At 56.9% G+C, this 13,633-nt stretch overlaps 1 protein-coding gene across 1 annotated transcript; it reads left to right on the top strand.

The window, feature by feature from the left end:
* The first annotated feature begins 2,978 nt into the window (after positions 1–2,978).
* AMIGO1 (adhesion molecule with Ig like domain 1) lies at positions 2,979–10,087 on the top strand. The gene has a single exon (XM_054027926.1). The coding sequence runs from the start codon at positions 3,564–3,566 to the stop codon at positions 5,070–5,072; it is 1,509 nt and encodes a 502-aa protein (XP_053883901.1). The 5' UTR covers positions 2,979–3,563; the 3' UTR covers positions 5,073–10,087.
* The last annotated feature ends 3,546 nt before the right edge of the window (positions 10,088–13,633 follow it).

The raw sequence follows: 13,633 nt of genomic DNA, 5'->3' as shown, positions 1-13,633 counted from the left end.
GGCGGTGACTCACTCGAGAGTCTAACAGATTCTTTTGTTGCTGCCTAGGCCAACGTCCTTTGTTCCTGTGAGGCTGGGCTGGGTTTGTCCCATACCTATCCTGATGAGGTGTGAACTGCCTCTCTGCTTTTGGAGAGTTTTTGCCTGGGTTTATTTTAAGCCATGAGGATACATTTTCAGCCTCATAACTATATACATGAAATTATAACCTATAACGTTACTGCAACAATTACTATAGCATCACTATAACAACAATGATCATGAGCCTTCCAAAGACACATGACAAACTTTGCATTGGATACCACATAATCATTTTACAAGGATGAACATGGGAGTGCTGGGCGTTCCCCCGAGGTACAGAGTGTCACAGAATGAACTACAAACATTGGATTTATGATCCAGTATGGCAGGAGGCAGGATACTGGACTAGATAGCCAGCCCAGTTTCACATGCGAATTTGCATCCACCCAAGAAGACCAGACCAGACTTTTCAGAATGTCAAAGAAAGACTTGGCCTTGGCTGAAGATTCGGGCTGGTTCTTGTTTTCTCTGACCCTGTTCAGCCACCCCTGAGCCTTGCACAGATATTTATATCATTCTGCTCCATCCAATTCTATCTGGATTCAATGGGTCAGATTGTGCCCTCAACTGCTCATCAAAGTCAAAGGGGTTTCCACTGCTGTCCCTGAGAGAGTTTAGCCCAACATGTCTCCATTGACTCACCCATGATTTGTAGCCATTCTTCCCGAGCTCTCTGCTGAGAGGGAGAGAGGATTAATGCTGTGTTTGTGGGCATCTGTGTTGGGAAAGATCCAGTCCCATAAGTGACATGAAAATTTAAAGGCACTAATAATTTATGACCTTTAGCAATTTCCTTGATGTCTCAGTTAAAAGTAACTTTGGAAACCACAACTAAGATGAAAAGTTGGCTGCTTCCATGGCTTGCCTTTGGGTAGTAGAAAAGAAGTGAATATTGCATGTCTGTCTCCCCTCCAGCCTGCAGAGCAAACTGCAGAGCACACACACTGGGCTACACGAGGCCCCAAGGGGCAGGAGACCACCACAAAGGCACCGGAGATAACACAAAGGCAAACCTCAAAGTATTCTAAGGGTTGGGACTTGTAAGAACCCAAATGTTTACAGGCTTTTTGAGCTCTCTGGGTCTGCACACAGCACTGGGCTAGCTATGCCACTATCCTGCCTCCTGCTGTAAGGAGTCAGACCAATGGTCCATCTAGTCTCCTCCATATGCAGACTGGCCTCATCCAGTATCTTGCCTATTGCAATAACTGATGCTTCAAAAGAGGGTAAAATATGCGGGGGGGGGGGGGGGGGAGGGGACTATGTCCATTTTGGATGCACAGACACTGCAGGGGGAAGAGGGTGATGTGAACCCGGCCCTGAAAAATTGGTGCTGTTCCCGGGCATTGGGGTCCTACTGCCCATGTGGGATCTACAATGGGAATAAACCCTATAATGCCTACCCCTCAGTCTGGGCCAGCCTTCTAGTACCAGCATAATGGAGCCCTGCTACCAGGAACCTCCCCCTCCCCCCGTTTGCACTTAAAGCTACATAAGCAAACAAAAGTTTCAGAACTAGGGCTGGATTGTTTTTCCCAGGAGAAATTTCAACCAAACCAAAAATATATTTGTTTTAGTCAATAAAATTATTTGATATTTTTCTGACTTTTTAAAAAAACTAAAATATTTTGGTTTAAAATAGAAATATTTCAGGTTTTGGATAAAAATTATCTTTTTTTCCAAAATGGACATTTTTGTGAAAATGTTTTTAATCCGAAAAGCCATTTTCTGTTGCAATTTTTTCTCCAGTGGGGAATTCTCCATTAGCTCGATTACAATCCCATCTAGACGCATGCACACACCCCTCTGACCCATCTCCTTACCTGGTGCCCACCCCCTCCCCACCCTTTCCCACCATCTTCCCCTTGTTCTCCTGCTCTCCATGTGCTATTGTGCCATGTCTAATCTAGACGGGAAGGTGCTGTGAATCTGCCAGCGCGTTAGACTAAAGAATAAGATCTGGCTCAATCAATAGTATCTGGCATTGTGAATGCTTATCCCTGGGCACAATGCGGCCTGTCGCTGGCAGTTGGGTGACCACGCATCTCTTATTTTTAAGATGCATGAAATGTATTCAGACTGGTAAGTACATTAGGTTGACGCTGGTGACAATGGCAATGTGTACTGTCTCGAGGGCAGTAGATATGTACAAGTGAGAGAAAAATTCATGCTCTGCGAAGGGACATGGTGTTGTCCCTTATTTTTCGTGTGGTTTTCCCTTATTTCCCTCCAACACAGGAGGCCACCCACCCTCCGGGGCTGTAAGCACTGCATGTCCAGGAGCCAGCCCAGAGTTTGCACTGTGATTTCCCTTTTGAATACTCTTCTAATTATAAACTATAGAGGGGCCTGATTCAGCAGCGTGCTGAGCAGCCTCCGTCCCGCAAGGAGATCACAGCCCGGGCCTGGCCCTATTTCCCCCCCGCCGCCCATTGCTCCTGCAGCAGCGGGGTTGGATGTCCCTGCTGGCAGCCAGCACGTCACAGGTTAAAAGCCAGCGACGATTCATTGGGCTAGTGCGGCGCAGCCCCAGCCAATGCCTGGCCGCGGTGCGCCGGGAGCGGCTGGTGACTGGTTCGCACCGCCCCCCCGAATAATACAATCATAATAATGCTAATAAGGCGCCTGTGCCCGTCAAGGCGGAGGAGGATCCGAGAACCGGAACCTTTGCGAAGCCAGGCGGGCGCGGAGCATCCAGGAGCAGCCCCCAGCCCCCCTCCAGCCGGGTCCGAGCCAGGGTTGCTGCAGCGTCGGGGCTTCCCTGGCTCGCTCCCTCCCAGGGCTTCCCGGCCGGCCGCTGCGCGAGGAGCCCGGCCCCGCTCCCGGCTGCGGCGGGTGGCGATGAGCGCGGCTCGGGACGGGCAGCGCTGGTCCGGCCCCCCGGCCAGCCAGCCCCCCGCGCGGTGACAGCCTCCCCCCAGCATCCGGGGCCGGCGCTCCCCGCGCTCGCTGCGCCCCAGGCTCCTTCCCCCGCTGCGCGGCGCCGTCCGAGGAGCAGGCCGGGGGCTGCCCTCGCAGGGCGGCGCGGGGGGCTCGCTCGGCCCCGGTCCCGGGAGACGCGAGGATGGGCTGAGCACCGCGGGGGCCTCTCCCCGGACTTGGGGGACCCGCGGCCCGGCCAACACCCGTCCTGCTAGTAGAGGGAGCGGTGGCGCCGCCTGCCCGGCCCGGGGCTCGGCGCAGAGCAGCGAGGCGGGAAGAGACGGACTCCGCAGGGCCAGGCTTAGCTCCCGCCCGGCCCGATCCCCCAACCGCAGCGGTGATTCCGGGCGCGCTGCAGCCGGGCAGCCCATGGCAAAGAGCAGGTGGATGCGAGCATGACTCGGGTGATTAATATTCCAGCAGCGTGCCAAGCTTTCCTCGCTCGCTGCACCAAATCCTAGCAGCCTCCGAGCCAGCACCAGCATCGCCGCTGCACCAATGGTTCCCGGCCCTGCGGCTCTCTGCGCCTGGCACCTGGCCCTGCCTCGCTGAGCGTTACCATGTGGCTTTGGTACTTAGCGCCTGGTCAACGCCTGGGGCTGAGCTGCGGGAGAGTCTGGCTCCTGGTCCTCTTGCTGCTGGGTTGTGACCTTGCCCGGGAAGGGGGGTCGGTCCTGAACTGCCCCCCAAAATGCGTGTGTGCTAGCAACATCATCAGCTGCTCCAAGCTGGGCCTCGGAATCATCCCCACTAAGCTGCCTCGCTTCACAGCCATCCTGGACCTCAGCCACAACAACCTGACCCGCCTGCGGGCGGACTGGACCCCCGCCCGCCTCCCCCACCTCCACTCCCTGCTGCTCAACCACAACGCCCTGGGATTCATCTCCACCGAGGCCTTCTGCCACGTCCCGCACCTGCGGTACCTGGACCTCTCCTCCAACAGCATCAAGGCGCTGGAGGAGTTCCTCTTCAGCCAGCTGCAGGAGCTGGAGGTGCTGCTGCTCTACAACAACCAGATTGCCCAGATGGACCGCAGCGCTTTCGATGACATGGCCAGGCTGCAGAAACTCTACCTGAGCCAGAACCAAATCTCCCGCTTCCCCATGGAGCTGGTGAAGGACCGGGCCAAGCTGCCCGACCTAGCCCTGCTGGACCTTTCTGCCAACAAAATCAAGGGCCTGCCAGTCGCGGCCCTGAAAGGCCTCCCTGCCTGGATGAAAAACGGCCTCTACCTCCACAGCAACCCGCTGAGCTGTGACTGCGGGCTGTACGAGCTCTTCACGCACTGGCACGCACGCCAGCTCAGCTCGGTGGTGGACTTCCGGGAGGAGCTGGTGTGCAGCCTGCCCCTGGCCAAGCGCAGTGTCAGCATCTTCACCCTCAACAGCCAGGACTCCCTCAACTGCAGCGAGTTCAAGGAGCAGATGCTGGAGGCCTACCTGGGGGACACGGTGACCATCGATTGCGACACCAAGGTCCGGGGGGCGACCACCAGGGAGTGGGTGACCCCAAACAACAGGCGCTTCCCGGAGGAGACCGCCAACAGCACCATGACAGTGCTGGGCAATGGCAGCCTGCAGATCCGCCTCATCCGGGTGGAGGACATGGGCACGTACACCTGCTATGCAGTCAGCCAGGCCTTCAATGAGACCCTCTATGTGGACGTGATGGTCCACAACTTCACCCAGCACGGAACTCACGACACGCTGAACACTGCCTACACCACACTGGTGGGCTGCATCCTCAGCGTCATTCTGGTGCTCATCTACCTGTACCTGACACCGTGCCGCTGCTGCTGCCGTGGCAACGAGAAGCTGGCCGCCCAACCAGAGGACAGCATCAACTCCTCCATGCTCAGCACCACGCCCAACCACAACCCCGAGGTGGCCGTTCGCAAGGGAAGCCTCAGACACCTCGCGGCTTCCGGCCCCATGCAAGGCCAGAACGGTAAGGTCAAACCCAACAGCACGCCAGAGCAGGCGGCCAGAAGGGCCCAGAAGGCCCCCAGGAAAATGTCAGACCCGGACTCTGTCAGCTCTGTCTTCTCGGACACGCCCATCGTAGTGTAGGTGTACGGAAGACGCGGAGAGGTGGGAATGTTGGAGAGCGAGTGGACAAGGACAGGTAGTGACCCTCCCCTAGAGTGCAGCTGGCCAGCGGGGCAGGGGCTGGGCCCAGCAGTGGGGTGATGGGTCTCCATGCACATGGCACAACGCTGCTGCCAGGCGCTGCCTCCCGCTGTGCAGCACTGATCTTGCCAGCACCCCAATGAACATTGTCCTCCCATCAGCAGAGCCCAAGCGGCAAGCAGAGCCCGGCAGTCCACTCCCTGCAGCCGCCCCCAGCCCTTGACGAGGAACTCCAGCCAGAGCTTTGCAGAGTCCCACCAAGAAATGAAACATGCAGCAGGGATATGGCGCCAGTGCCCCGCAGAGCTGAGAAGGTGGGGCAGGGGGTTGCTGCTGAAAGAGCCCATGCTGCAATGCTGGGGCAATCCTTCCTTACTGTTCAAGGGACATCCCAGGTCTGTTTCTGACTACCTTGGCACGAAACCATGCTCATCTCTGAGGTGTCCCAGCACCACAACCTTGGCCTGTATCCGCCATTTGAAGGTCACCTTCTGCTTTATAGCTTGGCCACTGAAAGCCTTGACATCCGTTGGGGACCAGCGTGTGGGAGCAGGGGGTCTCTCTTCTGCTACCAAACAGCCTCTTGCTAGATACCCCCTTTTAGAACTAAGGCAACCCAAAGATTTTCAGCTCCATCAGGATGAAAGCGGGAACTTAGGACACAGTGGGGCATGATCAACACCAGCTGGTCCCCCAGTGAGCTCTCTGGCTGACAGCCTAATGATCAGATTCCCATTCCTAATTACAATGATACATCAAGGCACAAGCTGGGTTTCCGGGACAGCTATTCGCATTGCAGAACATCAGCAACCCCTTGGCAGGCTGTGCCGTGGCTGCCAGGGAGGCACTGCGCCTCTACCCGTTCTGTACGGCGCTCGTGTGGGCTGTCCCAGCGAGCCAAGGGGCTGCGTGCTCCAGGGATGTTAGGAAGGGGAGCTGGTAATGGGGTCTGCTGAAGGCAGCAGGCAGAGCACAGGATCCCTGCAGGGAAGGGGGGTTGGGAACTGTGATCAGACATAGCAGCACTTCCGAGCAGACATGGGGGGTGGGGCCCCCAAAATATGCTCCTGCTCCTTCTACATCCCCCCCCCCCTTAAGCCTCCCCCACCCCCATGATCCAGGTGGCTTTTCTCTCTGCCCAGCTACAAATTGATTCCATCCTATATTTCCTTTTCCCTTTTCCTGTCACCTGGGAGAGTCTGGGCCCTCCCCAGTGGGGGCAGAAGAGCAGACTGTCCCCTTGCAGTGGTCCCTTTGCCTGCCCCCATATGAGGGGGACAGAGATGTGGTCTTGACATGGACATCCCAGCTCTGAGCCTGCTAGCAACAAACTCACCCAGCACAGGCCAGCTGGAGGTAGGGTTTGGTCTGTGCACCAGGTACAGCTAGAGGACTCTGCGTTAAGCAGGCGCTATCCGTAGAGGAGATAGCATTCCCCCTTTCCCTCAGACGAGGGGGGGTCCCAGAGGGAGGGTGCTGCTGGACATGAAGGTAGGGGGAGCTAATCAGATGCCCATGGCTGTCTGGATGTTACCTTGTGGGGATCCCACCCAGCCTACAGCTGGTTCTCAAGCCGTCCGTTCTACTAGTGGCTCTCTTAGCTTCAGGGAGCAGGGGGTGAACAAAGGTGGGCAAGAGCAGCCCAGAGAGATTGGGGTAGAGGGAAGCCTGCACTGATCTCTCTGGCCATGAATAGCATCATCAGCAAAGAGTGGCGAGCTCCATGGTACATTGCAGTGGACTCTCCCTGGAGCCCTAGATATCTTCTTCACTGCCCCAGCTGGCATCGCCCTGGGGGTTGTCCGAGCCTGCGAGGGGCCCAAGGTGATGGCTGGCACAAGCAGAAGGAGCACGAGGCACCATCTCCTCCATCACACTCATCAGCCCGAGAACGGGGCTCAGCTCTGGGACTCATCTAAATGCTTTTCCTGGCATGTTATTGTGAAGCATGAGTCCTCCAAGAGAAGCATGCGATCCAGGTGAGACCAGCCTGCAAGCCACACAGCAGGGAGCTCGGGGGGAGGGGGCAGAGCAAGGGGAGGGTATGTGTGAAAGGGATTGTGCCGGGAGGGGAGGGGGGAGGAGGAAGGGGCGATTTGGCCCTGATGGGCTGGTTTTGTGCGACTGAGATTCAATCCTGGCACCTGTGGAACCACAAGGCTGCCTAGCTGCCCCTCCCCCCCCCACCCGTGCAGTCACTTCCCCTCCGCATCCCCCCCAAAAGCCCTGCTATCTTGCAGCCTCATTGTGAGCTCCCCGAATACCACAGCCACCTGGGTGCTAGGCAGGGAGCGCCCCGGGCAGGCTGAGGCAGCTGCAGGAACGGGGGGAGGGAACAGGGAGACCTGACTCAGGGGAGGTCAGTGCCCTCCACACACTGGTTCCCATGTCTGCCTGGCCCTCCCTGGAGTGACACGCGTACGCTGTCGCACACAGCTTTCCCCCTCCCCCCTCTCCCCCCGTACAATCGCATCTGTGCAAGGGCATCCAGCCCAGTTCACGTGCTCAGCGGGCGGACCTGTGGGCTGGTGTGTGGCTTGGCACACAGGGCCGAGCAGCTGTGCTGTGTGCATGGGGCTATTGTGAGCGTGGAGCTCGAAGGGGGCCGAGTGACTCTGCCGGCTCGTGTCTGGGAGAGGTCAGAGATGGGGAGTGAGACTGAGCACATGGGTACCTTGCTAGGGGTGTGTGCATGTCTCCGTGTGGATGAGTGCACAAGTGTGCATGGGGGTGTTGCATACCTGTGTGTGTATGGATGCATGTGTGTGCTTGAGAGCACACACAAGTATGCATGGGGGTGTACGTGTGTGTGCACATTCTCACTCACACACACACACACACACACCCCATTCAAAGACCCAGCCTCCAAACACTGCTGCTCCCCTCCCAGCTTGCCTGCCAGAAGCTGTGGGCGCCTCTGCATGTGACAGGAAGCAAAGGGGATGAGATCCCCTAAGGCCCGGGGAGCACAGCCCACTGTCCAGACCTATGGCCAGAGCTGCCAGGAAGAGCTATGCCTAGCTCTCCAGCAGCCCCTTCAAGAGCCAGACTGCCCGAGAGAGCAGTTCAGGGCTGCAGGGCGAGTGAGGCTGCTGGCTGGGCTCGTGTCTTGCACTGCCCCCTGACTTGCTGAGAGCCCTACCCATGGGCCAGGACACAACTCAGCCCCATGGAGAGACCCCCATGTAGGGGCTGTGCCACTGCCCAGTTGGGAGACGCCAGGGACAGCAGGGTTAGAGAACTGAAAAGCTCCCTGTGGTGCTGCTCCCGGGAACAGAAAGGCAGGGGCAGAAGCAGAGAGCGGGAGCCCTGGGTTCCGTGCGCCAGCTTGTGTGCTGGGCTGTCCCACAGGCTGTGTGCTGTGGCCTTGCGAGGGGATGCGGGGGGATGTTGCCTTACTAGAATGTGCATTAGGGAGCCATTGGTGAGCCCCAGCAGGGCCCGATAGGCAAACCCTAGATGCTTGATGGTGCAGCCTGCTCTGAGCTCCTCACCATGGCTGTGTGCCTTGACAGGGCCATGCAGAAGGATGCAGAAGGGAAGAAAGGACTGCTCTGGGCAGTCAGATCTCCAGTGCCCTGTATCCTATTCCCCTCCCCCTGAGCTGGCCAGTCCACCAGATCAGAGCCAGTGCCCCAGAGAGGGAAAAGGCCCAAGAGCCTATTCCCCACCCCCAAGCCAGCCAGTGTCTGTTGCATCTGACCAGAAGATTGTGTCCCCATAGCCTGAGCTCCAACCTCAGTAGCCCCTTGGTGAGCAGCTAGAGCCTTGCCTGCTTTCATGGCACCGGATGACACTGTGCATCATCAATCGTTCCTAAGGCCTTTCCTCCCTTTAGTCCTGCGCAGGCAGAAGGGGAAGCCCCCCACTCTCTTTCCCATTGTAAATAAACAAGTGGCTGGAAGATTCACCCACTGGCCGCACAACTACCTGCACAGAAAGAGGGGCCTGGGGAACAGGTCTGGGCAACCCCCCGGCCTGTGTCTGCCACACAGGGAAGGCTGACAGGATCCTACTGGAAACAGGCAAATGAAGCCCACCAAGAGCATGGGAGAGCTCTCCTCCCCCCATCCCTGCCACATCCCAGGAGATATAGCCCCCAAAAAGACAGGACTGAGATCACGGCATGCAAGACTGGCCACCCTTGCACTTACTAATCAATGGGCAGATTCTAGAAGGTGCTGAGCACCTTCAACTCCATCGCCCAACACCATGAAGGATCAGGCCCCTGATCTGGATGCCTCTCTCTGCTAGTGCCCGACAGCTGATGCTAGAGAGGCAGGACACCCCTTCCCCATGTCCAGGGGTCCACCCTGTGAGGGTATTGATGGAGGGGCACCCCTCCCCCAAGCATCCTCGCAGCTCTGCCTCAATACACCGCTTGATACCAGGAACAGGGGCTTGGGGGCAGCCAGGAACGGAGTGGTGATGCTGGGTCACCGCTCAGAGGAAGGAAGCTGGAGAGGGAAACCCACAGGGCAGGGCGGGGGCCCAGCATGCTGAACAGAGAGCCTGTACCCTAAAGGGGTCCCTGGCAGTGGACAGGAGCCCCCAGGAGGGTTAAGGGAGAGCAGAGAGGGGGCAGGAGAAGCTCTGGTTCCACGGGGTGGGGGGGGGAAGTGTGTGTCTGTGTGTCTATGTCTGTGAGTGCGCAGAGGGAGGTGTCCCAGTTAACCGCTGTGTCTGGGGAGCCTCCAGGCTAGGTCAGAGGTGGCTGCTCTGCTCCCACCAGGCTAGGGCCAGACAGCTCCAGGCAGAGCCTGGCCACTCCTGCCCCACTCTGTGGGCTTGCAGGCCCCATGAATGTTATTCTGCCCTGCACGGGATGTGCATTCTGTTCTCCATTTCAGCCAGAGCCGCCAGGCCCGCAGTGCACACGGGCTGCAGCTCTCTCTGGTAGGCTGTGCTCTGACGCATAGACATAGGCGAAAATAAACATGTTTTAAGGTTCTGCATTCGCAGGCTCGTCTGGTTTTTCACTGGCCTGGTGAGTAATGACAGGATGTTTCCAGGAGGTGGAGAGAGGCCTGAGACAACGGACATGCTCACCTAGACAGGGCTATGGTGGGGACTTCAGCCATCAGGGCAGCTCTAGAATAAAGGTGGCGCCTTGATGGAACAGGGCCTGGGGTTAGGTGCCCCAGGTCAGGTCATGGTTCCCAGCAGGGCTGCTTTGGGGCATCCCACTGTAGACAAGGCTGCGGCTGGGAGGGAGGAAGGCCAGCAGCAGCAGGACTCCAGCTGGTACAGGCATGCGCTGCTGTAGGTGGCTCTCTAGCTCACCTTGGCAGGCACTAGGGTTTCCGCAGCACCCACGTGTTCCCAGTGGGGAATGAACAATGGGAGAGATCAATGTCCAAGTTGGCCATCAATGTTGGGAGCGTTGGCCATCTCGGGCAGGGTAAGCTGCGGTGAGTAAGCCATGCTGGGAAGCCGCCAGAGGACAGTGCTGTGGGGTTATTGAGGGGGAATGTGACCCAGCCCCAGTGGGAAGCAGTCACAACAGTCATTCAGTGACAGCATGGCTAGGTGTAGATGTGGCGGTCTAACATGGCATTTGGTGATCTGGCACTGCTGGGGGCTGGTGTGGAGGATACAAACTCCATGATAGACCCCTGGTGTCAGTGACACAGGGTAACCAACCATTAAAGGTCTGACCTGGTGCCAAAGGCCCGTGGGCTGAAAGGATTCACTGGGAAGGGGAGCAAACCGTTTAGCAGTTTTAACCCTTCTGCCAGGTGCTGTCTGGAGCAAAAAGGACCGGGTTCTATTTTCTAGGGGTTCCTTTTAAAGACTTAAATAGCACTGACTTCAGCCCCCACCCAGAAACCTGGGAGACTGTCTATACCCCCCTGGGAGTCCTTGATGGGCAATGCTTCCCTGCCTGCAAGCGCTGAGTCCAGGGGTCTAAAACAAATAGAACTTTATGGGGGTGGGGAGTAGGGGACAACTGGCTGAACTTGGGAAAACCAGCAATTAACAAACTCTAGCAGGTAAGCCTCCCCCACCCTTTAACAAGAGTCTCACCCTTACTCCTCTGGCCGCTGTGACTGGCTGATGTGTTTCCCCAGCTCCCTGCTCACCATTAGCTGCCCTGGAGAAGTCCAAGGATGCTAGCAGGCTGATGCAGCCTGGGCTGCTCTGGGGGCGCTGTCTCCTGACCTGGATGGGGTGATTTGGGCAGGGAGGCTGCTGCTTTCTGTACAGCCAGAGCCACCTCAGCATTGCACCAGCTGCTGTCTCGCATCTCAGCTCAGCTCTCTAGAAAAGAATCCATGTCTCCAGCCCTCGATGCAGTCCTCCCCCGAGACAGGCACTCTGCACACTGCCCCACTGTCTCTCTCCCTTTAGCTCTCTGCCCATACTGCAGTCCTGGGCAGGGTGACTCCAGGCACGCTTGCTGCTGCTCTCTTGTCCTCACATCTCCCAGCAGTGTCAGTTGCATTCTATTGCCCTCAAACTCACAACGTACCTGGATTTCCACCAAAACACCCCAAATTGCCACATAACTAAAATGCCAGCAAGGCTGGGCCCATTCAGTCCATTCCCGCTGCTCTCCACTAGAGGCTGACAGAAAGCTCCCTCCCCCACAGCGCCCCTGCCCAGCTGGAGTGTGTGGGTCATTTGGGACTGCTCTACTACTACTCACCAACAGGGGTCAATAGTGAGCACTCGGCTCTCTGAGGCTTCAGGCCACAGGATTTATTGTGGTACTTGCCTCTCTTCAAACATGGTCTCACCAGAGTAAGGAGCAGGGTCGGCTGACACACACACACCACACACAGGTCCCAAACACTCACCACATGCACACTGCACAAACATCAACCCTGCAAACACCTCACACACCCCAAGCCATGCACACCCCAGCCTCGTTGGCTACTGGCAGATGCCCAAGAGAGAGGCACAGAACAAGCACGGTGGTTCTGCAATCCCACCTTCCTGTCCTACCGTGTGTAAAGGTACCTTATACACACACACACCCCTGTACAAAGTGCAGCTCTGCTGGCCCAGAAGATCTGGTGCATAAGGGCTGGCCTAGATGGAAGCCAAAGCAGAATTTGGCCGTAGGCTTGCAGAATTTAACTTGAACCTTTAAAAGCGAAAGGCTAATGCAGCAAAACTGATGACTGCATCATACAGACTGAGAGCTATGCCTGCCGGAGGGCTAGACATGACTGGGTGGGGGCTGGGAGTGTGATGCATGGAAGGACCCCGCTGCTTCTGTCTGCACGTTTCTGAGAGGGCTGTGCATTCATCACAAAGGTGCCAATAGGCCCGTCAGGGTAAATGTTCCCCTTTCCCACTGCGCTGACAGGAGTGATTGATCTGAGCTGACAGCAGCTCGGCCCATTCAAAGGGCGGCTCGTGCTCGTGGCTGGGAGACGCCAGCGGCTCAGGAGACAGCGTATGGTGCTGGAAGGTAAAATCTTTTCTAGTCATTAATGCCAAGAAATGTCAAAGGCGATGGAGTCACTGGTGCCGACTGACGGGAGCACTGTGTATGGAGAAAACACTGCAGCCTGCTGGGACACATGCTCTCTGCCAGACCCCTCTGTACACCGCAGCTAATGATGGCTCTGTGGCCATTCCGGTAGTGCTGGGCCAGCTTGTTCCCCTGGATGTGACCTCAGTGACCACTGCACTGGACACCAGCATTTGTTTGTGGGTCTGTGCACGAGGGGAGCTCTGAGACCTGGCTTCCATCCCTGCCACTTTGGGAGGCTATTCCACAGCCTAATGGCTATCCACCATTAAGAGATTTCTTGTAATACTCTGCTTTCTTCATTTCCTCCAGGCCCTCCTAGCAATTCCCCCATGTGCCTCTGCTTCCTTGATGTTTAGCCCATGCAAATACCTGCAGCATGCTATCATGTCTCCCCCAGGGCCTGATTTGCAGAGATGCAGCGTGCTCACAACTCCAGTGGAAGCTAATGGGAACTGATGGCAAATCAAGCTCTTAGCCAAGCTAGATCTGTTTAGCTCCTTCCATTCTCACAGTGAGAAAACCCCTCCAGCCCTCTACTCATTTCTTTGGCTCTTCTCTGAATTTTTCCCCTATGTGCTGACGGTTTTCTAGTAGTGAGGTGTCCAGCGCTGACCCCTGGCCCTCAGTCTCTGTGTGTGCACGTGACTGTGAGGCTGCCCACTCTAGGTGTGAACCCTGATCTGTTAGGGGACAGGGTGGGTCTCTCCACCAGCTCAGTCATAAAAATGATGCTTCCCAGAGAAGAACAGACGGTGCCAGCTGCTTTTTAAACCCTGTCCTGGCCGTCACGACTTTTTTGCCAAAATGGGCATTTATCTCATTTGTTCTTACCAAGTTGATCAGTTGGTAAGAGCAAACAGGACAAATGCCCAGTTTTGCCAAAAAAAGTGGGATGCAGAGGAACATGCAGGGGGTGGGGAGTTAGTGGCAATGCCAGCTCTGTGCAGTGGGGGAGGCAGGGCTCGGACGAAAAACTCTGCCAGCCCTTTGGGGGGGGGGCGGGACTTGGGTGAGC

Source organism: Malaclemys terrapin, chromosome 4 (genome assembly GCF_027887155.1).
Source record: "Malaclemys terrapin pileata isolate rMalTer1 chromosome 4, rMalTer1.hap1, whole genome shotgun sequence".
NCBI lineage: Eukaryota > Metazoa > Chordata > Testudines > Emydidae > Malaclemys > Malaclemys terrapin.
This window is presented reverse-complemented; position numbering and strand designations above follow the sequence as displayed.